Source organism: Microtus pennsylvanicus, chromosome X, assembly GCF_037038515.1.
Source record: "Microtus pennsylvanicus isolate mMicPen1 chromosome X, mMicPen1.hap1, whole genome shotgun sequence".
NCBI lineage: Eukaryota > Metazoa > Chordata > Mammalia > Rodentia > Cricetidae > Microtus > Microtus pennsylvanicus.
The window spans coordinates 23,146,836-23,160,385 of NC_134601.1; the positions used below are offsets into that span (position 1 = coordinate 23,146,836).

The 13,550-nt window shown below is 36.2% G+C and overlaps 1 protein-coding gene across 3 annotated transcripts in view; it reads left to right on the forward strand.

Moving 5' to 3' along the window:
- Positions 1 to 13,550, forward strand: part of Diaph2 (diaphanous related formin 2) — a 736,918-nt gene that overhangs the window by 645,655 nt on the left and 77,713 nt on the right. The window contains exon 28 of one of the 3 annotated variants that reach the window (XM_075958587.1): positions 8,085 to 8,219. The exons of the other annotated variants lie outside the window; for them this stretch is intronic. Within the exon in view, the coding sequence (XP_075814702.1) occupies positions 8,085 to 8,098 (14 nt within the window). The 3' untranslated portion in view covers positions 8,099 to 8,219. Of the gene's footprint in view, positions 1 to 8,084; positions 8,220 to 13,550 lie in introns of those variants that run through there. 3 annotated transcript variants of the gene reach the window in all.

The following is a 13,550-nucleotide window of genomic DNA, read 5'->3' on the forward strand; positions in this document are numbered from 1 at the left end:
AGCAATATTTATAAATGTAATTGGTGAAAGTCTGGTGTCACTGGTCAATGAGAAGAATTGCTGCCAGCTTGAGGAAAGAAATGTAAAGTACTATAGCATACTAGAAATTGCAGACATCCTCACAAAAGTGATGGATTAATGAGTACACACAGCATTATAAAAGCTAGTTCTAGTTTTCTTAAACCAGTCTCTAGCTTATAGCATTCTCAATCTTTTTAAACTGCTAGCTAGAATATAATAACATTTTAAAAATTAAAGTATTTCCAATAACCAAGAACTTGATATGAAATGAGTAACATTAAGCACAAAACAATTGAAGCTTGAAATACAGAAGTAGGCAAGAATTTTAAACAGCCCCAATGAATAAGAATGCAACGCTCTTATGTTCCTTCCCAGGCAGTCGTAATCAGACCCAGAGGTTACCCGGGAGAGATTTCAGAGTGATAAAGGTTGCCAGCCCTTTTTTCCTCCTGTGACTTTCACTCACAAAGGTGCAGCTTTCATTTGAAGATTTGATTTTCTGCAGCTGCAGAAAATAAGAAGAGCTTGGCCAAACCCTAGACCTTCTGGAATGAGAGCGAGAGAAGGAGAGAGAGAAAGAGAAGAGAAAGGCAGATACTGAGAGAAATAAAGATATAAAAGGAGAAGGAAAGGGGACCCAGAACAGATTTACATGACCGATGACAAATCAAAGCTGAAAGTTTGCCTTGCCTGTTGTCATTCATGGCCATTCATATTTGCAAGGCAGACTGCTGTGATAATTGATTTGATGGTCCAGCTTGAGTGGAAGCACTTCTGGGCAGAGCAGGCCTCAGAGATGCCAAAAAAGAAGAAAAGGTGGGAATGAAATAATGCACTACTTTCTCCTCAGAGGCATGTGGCCCAGTTTCTCAGAAGAGAAAAACATGTGCTGAAGTTCGGGGTGGAGAAGGGGGAGCCAACCTGAGGAACTTGGTAATAAATACAAAAAATGATCATATAGCACCAGTCAGATAAAAATAGGCATTCAAACCGAAACAATGAGAGGACATATTTTACTGACAGGTGGATAATAGGGTAGCGTGGTGGAAATAATCTGCTTTCTAACAGACTCTGTCTGTAGGAGGACCTTTTTCACTATTCTTTTGTACAAGGACAAAAGTGATTTCTTTTCTAAGAAGCCTTTTAATTTTCTAAGTGTTTCCTACTAGATTAATAGTTCAGAAGTGGAGAAAGAAAACAGTCATTGAGACTGAAAAACTATATATGTGCTGGGATTATTCAAAGGTGGTTACATTTATTTGCTTAAATCTCTAAGTGAAAGTGGAGCCTCTCCTTGCGTTTGTGAGGGAGGGGTGGTAGTCGTCCACTGCTTCCTGCTCACATGAATCTTTTTTTCCTGGTACTTTTATCAGGAAATGGGAAGGGAAGTTTGTTTGTTTGTGCTGAATTCACTGGCTGACCTTTTCATCACAACTGCCAATTAGATTGTGTGCCTGTCATTTAAGGACCTAAACAAAACCAGCAAAGGACAGGGCTGTCAAAACACAAATTTTAACCAAAACCTTTTTGTCTTTTGAATGAAATGTACTTATTTAAGTTAAAAAAAATAACTCAATCTTTGTTATGTTCCCTTTCTTTTCTTTCTGACAGCTACTTTCATTTCTCCTTTCCCTCTCCTCTCACCTCTTTAGCTGCCTCTACTTAGAACTCCAGACAAAGCTTTGTTTGGCCTCATTGAGTCAGACTGACCCTATTTTATACATATGAAACCGTTATGAAAATATCAGTATTCTAACATCACATCACATTACAATTTCTGTTCTGGTAAGGTTCTCAACTGCAGTGAGCTAGTGACCTTTTATGGATTTAAAACTGAACAATTATTGAGAGAGAGATCACGCCAGAGAGAGACCCTCAGATGTATGATTTGCTTTAAAATGATTCATTTGAAATTAATATGGAGAGAAAAGTGTTAGCTATGTCACTATAATGTGTGGCAGAATTTCTCAATGTCCATCACAAAATCAGTATAATAATTACCTGGTAAGGTACTAAAATTAAAAGTCTTAGACTGCACCCAGGAAGGATCTACTAAATTGCAATATAACACAAAAAGGAGTTTATATTTTAACAAGTATCTCAGCTCTTTCTTCAAATACCACTGAACTATCGATATCAGTGATACAGTGGTTAAAGGAGGGGCAATATTTAACTAGACAAAGTAGATTCTAATCCATTTTTCAACATCACTAGTTGTTGAAGTTCGGCAAATTACCCGCTTGCACTTAAACATAGCTTCCTCATGCGTAAAATGTATATAAAAATGTTTATCTAATAAAGTTGTTTTGAGAATTAAATCAGATAATGAAGATAAATAACTTAGCACAGTAGCTGGTGATAATGATACCAATACGTAGCCAATATTATTGATATTGTTTGTCTTTTCTGATTTATAAATAGGTTATTTTCTGTGACTTTATTGCTTCCACATAAAGTAGATATTAGAGTCTAATTCAATATTCTATTAATCTGGACAGTATTCTTTCATGCTTTGATGAATGCATAAAATTAAAAATCATGTTTATCACTTTACCTTAGTCAATGAGGAAACAAACCTGCCTTAGATTAAAACAATAGCACATGCTTAGTAGCACAGAGTAGAATACCCATTAATATCAAATGTATATAATACAGTAGGATATATATATATATATATATATATATATATATTATTCATAGGTGAATGTGTAATTGGAGAGCATGAAGGTAGTGGAGTTGATAAGCAAGGAGGAAAATGCCTAGGATGTCAAAGTGATCTTGTAAATACCAAAGATAATTCAGTATGACTAACTGTAGCACCTATCTCACACCCAAAGGTAATTCATCAAATATTAACTTGTCTGATTCAGCAGAGCCTTAGACTCGGTCTCCGTAGCCTAGAATGGAGAAAAGATCGCTAGACTTGCAATTCTTAAAGCATCCAAATTCTGTCATTTCCTACTTCTGTTGCCCCAATCAAACCTCTTATCTTTAGTGTCCTCTTTTATAAACTGAGAATAATCTTGTTTCTTCTACTTCCTGAAGTGAGAAAAAAATGTAGCAATTTGTATAGGGCACAAACAAATGGAGTCTGTTTGAAAGTTTATCACCTCTTGACTGGGATTGCATTCTCATTTTCTTAAGAAGTTCAACTAAATTGACAAAATTAGAATTCTCCACCGCTGTGCCTGGCTGATTTTTGCTGGAGGTGACCAGATTGCATTGATGCATTTTTATACAGCTTTTGTTGACTATTCCTTATTCCAGCTTTGTGGCTTTGAAGCTCCAATTCCCTGATCAATGCCTGAACTTCTGAAGCTTGAAATTTGTCATTTGCCATTGACTTACATGTAAATTTTAGTCAAAACCCAGCATTCTTTAAACATCTCAGGGCAAATTTTCAGCATGGTCTCATTTTTAGGGATACAGTTACATATTTGTAAGCACAAATCACCGCTTTTGTCCTCAAGGGAGCCCAGAGTAGTCATTGCCTGCCATGAGGTAATTGAAGGTACAAGAAACCATTTCTACAACAACAAAAAAAATTCTTCAGAAGGCTCCCTTCCTTACCCCATACCCTTCCCCTCATCTCCTCTGTGTACAGGAAGAAAATGAAAGAATACTATTAGTAATTTCTGAATAGAAATCGGCATTTCCTTTTATTTTAATTTTTTTTAGTTGTTGAAAAAAAAAATTCCGCCTCCTCCCCATTTCCCATTTTCCTCCCTCTCCTCCCACACATTGCTCCCTCCCCCACACCCCTCCCTCTCTCCTCCCCCCCCATTCCATTCTACCTCTCTCTCTCTCTCTCTCTCTCTCTCTCTCTCTCTCTCGAATGAAGAGCAGTCCAGATTCCCTGCCCTGCGGGAAGTCCAAGGTCCTCCCACTTCTATCCAGGTCCAGGAGGGTGAGCATCCAAACACCCTAGGCTCCCACAAAGCCAGTTCATGTATTAGGATCGAAACCTACCAGCAATGGATGAGTGTACCCCTTTCTCCACAACCTCTCCAGCAAAGGCTATCATTGGTGTTTTTGATTTTAGCCATTCTGACAGGTGTAAGATGGTATCTTAAAGTTGTCTTGATTTGCATTTCCCTGATAGCTAAGGAAGTTGAGCATGACCTTAAGTGTCTTTTGGCCATTTGAAGTTCTTCTGTTGAGAATTATCTGTTCAGCTCAGTGCCCCATTTTATAGTTGGGTTGATTAGCCTTTTACGGTCTAGTTTCTTGAGTTCTCTATATATTTTGGAGATCAGACCTTTGTCAGTTGCGGGGTTGGTGAAGATCTTCTCCCAGTCAGTGGGTTGCCTTTCTGTCTTAGTGACAGTGTCCTTTGCTTTACAGAAGCTTCTCAGTCTCAGGAGGTCCCATTTATTCAATGAGGCCCTTAATGTCTGTGCTGCTGGGGTTATATGTAGGAAGTGGTCTCCTGTGCCCATGTGTTGTAGAGTACTTCCCACTTTCTCTTCTATCAGGTTCAGTGTGTTCGGACTATCAGTAAGGTAGTTTTTGTTGATATATTATTAAATTGTTTTTTTCTAGGCAGGAACTAGGTTTGGGACTTTCTGTGTCACCATTTTGTTAACATCAGCAAATTGTTATTTAAATGGGAACTTTCCTTTACTTAGGTGAGTACTATAAGTTAATGTAGGTTTATGCCTCTTTCCTTGAATGACAAATTTATAAAAGGCCATCTGGAATTCCCCCTCTCCCCATCACGATCACAGTAAAAATTTTAAGAAAAAGTAAGTATGGGGGATTAAGTGGTACCTACATATCTGACAGGATTCCATGATGACAGTTTGGGACTTAATATAAAAACCAAATACTCTATTTAGGTATATAGGATGACAGTCTGGAATTCCTAAGACAATATATTATGCTTTACTAATAAATGGGATAGAAAATAAAATCTTAGAATTTAAAATTTGAAATATGTTCAAAGGAATAAGAAGAAAAATTAAAAAATAAAGGGGTGAAAACTGGTTTTCAAAACAATGCTTATAAAGACTGTGTGATGCTAGTATACATCCCTAGATGTAATACCCAGAAACTCCTCCTGATGCCAGATTAAATATACATCTTGATCTATTTTCTTGATGAAAAAAATACATGTCTAAATCATGGTTACTGTTTGTTTTACTTATCTCTTCCCTGGTAAGAACAACCAGTCCAAGACAATATTAGACTGGTAGGCTTGGAATTCATTGCTTGTTAAATAGCCAAAATGTGGGTGTATTGAACCAAAGAAACAGGAGCAAAGCCATCTAACGCACTGAAAACAAAAGAAACATAAGAAAACCGTCAACTTTAAGTGGTAAAAACCATTCCAGATCATTACTAATAGAATTCAGACACTACAAAATGTGAGAGGATTATACCTTCATAAAATGAAGATGGGGGCTGGAGAGATTGCTCAGAGGTTATAAATAAATAAATAAATGTATGCCATCCAAAAAAATGGCATTACATTTCTTTTAAAAAATGAAGTGTAACACAGATTGGATTTGCATTACAACTATTTTTAAGTCTTAAACTCACTCATCTATTTAAAAAGAAAGAAAAGAAATAATAATATGTTTTAGCTTCCCATCCTAACATGATATAAAACAATGAAACTAATTCTCTTGTAAAATTCTTGTACAAATTGGTACTTCCATGGGTAAATAATTTCGTAGAACTGAATTAGGAAAGGTTCTTTATTATAATGTTTTCTTAGAAAATAATTATGAGTCATATAGTCTGTAATTGAAAAATTAAAAGCCTAATGCTTTTCATATTTAAAAACTCCAAAATGAAGAGAAAAATAGAACTTTAAACTATAGTTTGCACATCTATGGCATGCTTCATCGATAAACAGTACCCTAACCAGTGGATGCTTGACTGAATTCATTCAAAGAAACTGGAATATTGTGAGATTTGTTGACTTGAAGAAAGGATGGATTTGATATGTCCAAAAAGAGGAAGGCAATTAAGCTGAGTATGACATCCCTTCAGTATTAGAGCTAAGGATGAGAATTTGAGTCTGATTTAAAATTCAGTCTGAGTTCAACAACATTCTATTCATGAGAAGAAGTTATTTTCTATGGTGATAGCCTTTCCGAAAATACAAAGTAGAAACTGAATTGACTCTGATCTTGAATTCTGACCTGAGTCCCATATGCTTCTGTCTCTCTGAAGTGTTTTAAATAACCCATATTAGCCAGGTGGTAGTGGCGCATGCCTTTAGTCCCAGCACTTGGGAGGCAGAGGCAGGCGGATCTCTGTGAGTTTGAGGCCAGGCTGGTCTACAGAGTGAGTGCCAGGACAGGCTTCAAAGCTACTTAGAAACCCTGTCTTGAAAAAGAAAAACAAGAATGAATGAACCCATATTAACCATTTTGTAGCTTTCCTCATCTTCTTTATATATTGTTTTTGTACCTTGTCTTTTCATTTGTAGTAGATGCTTAATGTATAAAAGATGATTTTATATTTTCAAAGAACAGAGGTGGTATGAGATATGGGCTTTCTTAGGTAGTATAGGCTTAAGAAAGAACTGTTGCAATAATTTTCCAGTCATGCTTTATGAAAATTAGAATGTTCCCCTTGCAGCATTGTCACTGGAGGTCTTTCCGCCACTAGTGGTGACACAGTAACCACACATCTGTGATCATGCTTCAAGAGCATGTGTCTGTCGTACCTTCCCCTCTTCTTGCTTTGCCATAAAGGTGGTTCGGCTGCTCTGGTTTTTATTATTCAATATGTTTAGTTCTTGATATTCTCTTCCCAGCAAATGAACTCGCTGCTCTCCTTTTTATATCAATATGTCTGTCATCTATCTGAGATTTCTGAGGATCAAAGTGCATCAAGCAATTCCCCAGAGAAAATTTCCAAGTTGGGTAAATGCTGTAGAGTAGGATTGGGTTACTAACCTGAGAGGTCAAATGATACTGTCTACAGAATAGAAAAGCAGATATTCTTCTAAAAGTGGGGAAGACACTTGTCACCAATGCAGAGGACAGTGTACATCAGAGATGTGTCTAAGAGGGGTCAAGATGAAGGTGATCCAAAGTAGTGAAGCATTCTCAGAATGTTTCTTATGATGCTGGAACTCTCAGATCAGTTTGGGTATGTCTTCTTTAATGTACCTTGTTATTACTTCTACATTAGCTAAATTTCTGGGTGGACTGCCATGCTAAAAATTAAATGAAGCATTTTAATTGTTAGGCTCCGAAAATAGCATGCCAAACGATACCTAAGGTCTCGATTGTGGGACAATAATGAATAATCTCTAGGTGTTGACTTTTTTTTTGTTATTATAAGGATAACATACTTTAACCAGAAACATGAGTATGTCCTTTACTGCCTCTCCTATGTTGTCATGTGATTAACACAGCAAATATTCTTACAAAATTTCTTTTTCTGGACATGGTACTTTTTAAGAGGGCAACTCTAGGTGATCTGAAGTACCTCACGTTAGTTAGCTTTACAGCTCTGCGATCAAATATGTGAGAAAAATAATGTAAGGGGGGAGATTTCAAATTTCCAAAGTTTTCATTCCATAGTCCTTGGCTACTGTGAGAAGGTTGAACACCATGGTGGTAGGAATATATAGCAGAAGCTGCTCATCTCATGGCGAACAGAAAGCACAGAGACAGAGAGGAGCCAAGGACAAAACGCAGTCCTCAGACTCTCCACCTCCAACCCATTGTGATCTAATTCTTCAAGCTAATTTCTACCTCTCAAAGTTTCCAGAATCTCCAAAAATAGTGTCACCAATAAGTGACAGTGATTTCCATACATGAACTTGTTTACAAGACACCTCATATATGAACTGTAATGCCATAAGGGAACCGTTTGTTAGGTTCACAATTCAGAGGGTTCCAGTGAATACTCATTTTATTATCTGTTGTTACTGTGTTGTATAAAAATGCTTAATAAAGGCTGATGGTATAGCCCAGTGGTTGGGTACTTTCTCATCATTCATATAATCCTGGGTTGGAATCACAGTCACTGCAAAAATAAATGCAGGCTAAAATACAAGATTTTCTATGTAGTGTGTGTTGATTTGTTGTTAACTCTAGGTCCTGCAACATGACTCAATGAGTGAAGATACTTAGAGTCAAGCTTAATAACCTGAACGTGACTCCTTGGATCCGCAGAGTGGAAGAAAAGAACTGACACCTGCAAGTTGTCCTGTGACCTCTACAATGCACTATGACCCATACACACCCATGTTCACACAATTAATTAATTAATCAATTAATTGGATTTGAATCTCTGGGTACTTGCCACACATAGATTCTCACAGCTATTATAGAAAAAAAAAGCGCTATGATTTTCAAGTTGGTCTCCTGAAGCCCTTTGTTTTTTCTATCTGAGTACCTATGATATCTAATCCTTTCCTATATCTTTCAAAACTGCTGTGGTCTTTGCTCAGCCTCAAGAATATTTCTTTGAAATTCTTAAGGAAGGAGAAACTTTGTTCATAAAGATACATAAATGCCTAGTTATAAGTGCCATTTTGCCAGACACTTTCTTTTTTACTTTTAAAATTTCTTATTTTAAATTTACTTTTTTAATTTAAAATCAGTCTTTTTCATTTTGCATAGCAATCACAGTTCCCTCTCCCTCCCTTCCTCCCGCATCCTACCCCTCATTCACTCCTCAGAGAGGGTAAGGCCTCCCATGAGGAGTCAGCATAGTCTGTCACATCACTTTGAGGCAGGGCCAAGGCCCTCGCTACTGTATCTAGGCTGAGCAAGGTATCCTTCCATGGGGGAATGGGCTCCAAAAAACCAGTTCATGCACCAGGGATAAATACTGATCCCATTGTCAGTGGCCTTACAAACTGCTTAAGGCAAACAACTGTCACCCACATTCATAGGGCCTAGTTTGGTCCTATGCAGGTTCCCCAGCTGTCAGTCCAGAGTCAGTGAGCTCCCACTAGCTCAGGTCAGCTGTTTCTGTGGGTATCCCCATCATAGTCTTGACCCCTTTGCTCATAATTGACTGGACTCTAGGAGTTCGACCCAATGCTCAGCTGTGGATCTCTGCATTTGCTTCCCTCAGTTACTGGGTGAAGGTCCTATGATTTCCCAGATACTTTATAAGGAGAATTTCTGAAGGAGGCCAGTTTAGTGTCTAGAGCTAATCTAGACTTTTCCATCATGTTCTGAGGGAAGGAATTCCAATCTCTAGCCTTGTTGTTATCTCACTTGATAAGGAAGACTGATTTTTTTTTCAAAGTCTGTATATCCTAAAAGGGAACCTAACTAAGAAAAGGTTCTTCTCTCACACAGTACTCCTCTGTACGTTATTTCTGTTAAAAAAAAAAAAAAAAGATAGAAGAACAGCTGTTCTACGTAGTCTAGACTAGGATACTCTCTGATTCCACAACAGTCGTTCAAGGATATAGTTTTTTGTTTGTTTTGTTTTGTAGGGGTGCAGAGAAGTGATGCACTCTGCAATGCTTTATATACTTACTTAGATGACCTCTATTGGGCATATGATGATATGGTTCTTTTTTAGTGCATTGTCATTTTGCATGTAGATAAACTCTGGGACTGTTGAACTTATGGTCTTAATTCTTCCTTTCCCACTTTCACAAAAATGTGTCAGGTGTCAACTTTGCTGGGTGGTGAATTCACTTGCATGTTCCTTGCTTTTCTTTGTTCTCTTCTTATTATTACAACTTTATATTTTTTATCCTTTAATAAAGAAAATGGCATGTGCAAAGAGTGACTACCATCTGTTATTGAGAGCAGTTTAGCAGTTAATCTCTCACTGTCATCCCTCCCCAAATTCCACCATCAGAGATAGAACTCTTACATGTATAGTCCTCAGTGACAGAATTCTTGCCAATTGGCGTCCTCTTTTTATAGGACTTGCCACATTGTCAGGGCATGGTACAGAAATATAAATTCTTCTTTGAGGTCATGGATTTTCTAAAAACAGACAAAAGTCTGAAAATTACATTATTGGGAAGTCTAGAAGAAATAGGAGATAAATGGCCTTAACCAACCTTTTATCAAAAACCCTATGTAGTTCAAGGCTAGAGCTCAGAGAAAGAGTGCTTGCCTATCAAAGGCATGTCCTTTGGTTCAATCTCTAGTACAAGCAGAATTATATAGATTCCAAGTTGTACAGTTTTAAGGACAGAAGATGTGGAATATTTGTAAAATACATTAGTTATGTGGTTCTCATTAACTAATTCTAGAAGTTTAACAAACTTTAATGATATTTTTATATAATATACAGAGTAAAAAAGAGTTTGTCTTCTGCATATAGACATATATGAAAATGATAAATATGGCTTTTTAAAAATCATACACTAAAATGTCATTGTACATTAGAAGTTTGTAATTTATTTCCATGAATCAAACTTGGTACATAAAACTGAGTCTTATTCATGTATATATCGTTGCTTACATTTGGGTATGGAGGCAATAAGAATATTTTCTGTCTTTAGTAATTATAGGATACTAAAATAGTTATTTCCTTTGACTTGTAATTATTTTGAAATCAGAGCTTTTCCTTGTTTTCTTATTTTAATTATGACTCTCAAATATTTCAGTTTTGTCTTGAAATGAATGAATTCATGAAGTTTCTTTCTCTGCAGCATGAGGGGCTAACAGCTAGAATAAAAATAATCAACCTAATATTTCATGTTGCTGGAAAATAATTATGAGAATATTACACGGAGGAAGCCATGCTTAAAATAAAGGCTTCATATTGCATTTAAAACTCAAGTGGGACTTTCAAGTATTCTGTTTAGTAGAATAATATATTGATGAACCCTTGGAGAACTAATTATGTTGTTTCACATGAATTACAAATGCATCATTTAGCTGCAGTCTACTCTTACATGTGTCCTTTACAATTAATCATCATTAAGTGTTCGAAATATAAAATCTAAGATGCAGAGAATGCGTACTCTAAATAAAGTGACCGAGACAAATACCAGTATTTTAATTGGAGGTCTATAATGGGTCTGGAGATTTTTTATTTGCTCTTTACAAGATCGGCCTATGACTCTGAGAACTGCTTTTAATGGAGTCCGTTCACTAAAATCTTATTGTTAGGGACAAATATAAGTCATGGCAGTAATTTTTATTCCTCTGGAATTTGAGGGGTAGAAATCTGTTATTAGATTTATTATTATTTCTATAACTTTCCTCTTATGTTTCCAAAAAGCTGTGATTTTTTTTTAAGCCTTTGACTCCAAAGTCACAATTTTCTATAGGAACGAAATTGTAGTCACATTCTTACATAAAATTTTAGAGTAAGTTCTTATGAATTGTTTAGGAAGTGAACAGTAGTTCCCTTCTGAGTCAGTCTTGTCTCATACTGACTTATTGTCCCCACCAGTTTGTCCAATTTCACAGAAAAATATCATATTCAATAAACTAGATTTTGTTGGTAACTAAGTAGGCAAAACCCATTGATACTGAATAGTCCATGTGATAGATGTAAGAAGTTCTGAGAACTGCAGTAATTACTGAAGATCCTGAGGTAAATCAGAACTTGTCTCTCTCCTTGAAAATTTAGGTTGTGAATAAAAACATTCTCAGCACCTAAGAGTAGAGGAACAACAGCAAATATTATAGACTAATAGGATCAACTTATGACCCAAGGTCTACAGTAAAGTGTGTATGTACTTAAATTGGCATACACGATTGTTATCCTATATAATGTCTGACAAATCATGGTTGAGGAATATTAGAGACAAATGACTACTACATGTCTTCAGATCCAATTCCTTCATTTTCTGTAAGAAAACCAGGCTCAAGGGAGGGTTAAGTCATTTACTGGAAAACATAGGCAGGCTAATGATATTGGGTCTAGAACTCAGATTTCTTAGATTCTAGGCTGTGTTTCAGGTAGTGATAAACATGAACATGTTTAAACTGTCTTTTTATTATCTACTTTACTATAATGATGAAAGCAGTGATTCACAAAGCTAACTAACAGAAAAAAATACTCTCAATATAAAAAAAATGCCATAGATAAAGTGGTTGTGGGATCCATAAAGAAATTGAAGTACAGTGCCCACTACTCAGCCTCATCTACATCAGATCCTAAAAATGAGTCCGTCTTCTTAGCTATGAGAGACCTTGTAATAGTTAATAAATAATATGTAGCCCCTGCATGCACAATATATAATGCTTAGTCAATAGGAAGAACTGTGGTGAGGGTTCCTAGAAAGAAGCTGTGTCTGCAGAGACTGACTGACTAATTTGAACTTTAGTACTGTGGAAAGATTGAAATTCTGGAGGTCTCAGGACTAGTCATTTTACCTTAGAATAGCTTTAGCCCTTGAAACAACCAATCCTTGCCCACCTCTGTGTTGGAAATAGCATCTTCTATCTACTAGAGAAATTCTTTTGGAATATATTAACTTAACAAAGCATTCCTGATGTTTTTACTGACCCAAAGCTAAGAATATCATCAGATACCATCTTGAGCCTATGAAATGTGTCCCCTGTCTGTGTGTATCTGCCTCTCTGATGTACCCACTAATGTATTTTAAACTTGCCTTGATTTAGTACTTTCTGTTTCTATATTGGAACATGGACTTTCGGTTGACCTAAGTATGCTCTATAGCCCTGATCACTCCAAATGTCCCTAGAATAAACTCGTATTCCCTTAAAAAGAAGAAGTGGTTGCTGCTGCTTTTGTTGTTATTGGTGTGGTTGAAGGACAGATTGAAAAAAAAAAACAGGTAAATGGTGGTATAGAAAAATACAGATGAGAAAGAAGATAGAGGAAACCGAAGAAAATAATGAGAAAACTCCTAAAAAAAAAGAAAGAGTTTAAAAAATAATCCAAAAATAAGACTGGAAAGATTGTTTAGTGATTGAGTGCATTTGCTGCTCTTCAGAGGACTCAGATTGGGTTCCCAAAATCTACATCATGGCTAACAATCATCTGTAACTCCACTTCTAGGTGATCTCTTTCATGGCCTCTTTATGTACCAGGCATACACATGGTATAATTACATACATGCAGGAAGACATGTATGCACATAAAATAAAATAAAAACTTTTTAAATTAAGAAAATACAGTTTTAAGGAAAAAAAGTTAAATGTAATAAGTCTAGTTGTATGGAGTAAATCTGATTCAAAATGTTTCTTAGCAAAATAAATAAGACACCTCTGTGAGGTAGCTTTACCTTACATGGAGAAGCTACCTGTTATCCAGCGTATTTCTATAGTTGCAGCAGAATGGTGGCTGACATAGCTAACAATGACCTTAAGACAGTGTGATGCTCAGAAGTATCTCTTGAACCAGCACAAGATAACTGTCTTATATTCTAGCTAATTTTACTGTGCATTTTGTGTCTAGATTCTTGGAAAATGAATATATTTACAATAATCCCAGTAATTATCTTTGAATACACCTTAGACCACATAGTAGATGGTTTGCTGAAATGAGAAAGATCTTTCATTGTTGGCCAACTTCTCTTTCTAGATGTTTCATCTTTTAGGTATTTTTTTAGAATGATCAGCCTTGACTCCATTTTGAATAAAATGTATAAAGTATAGCCT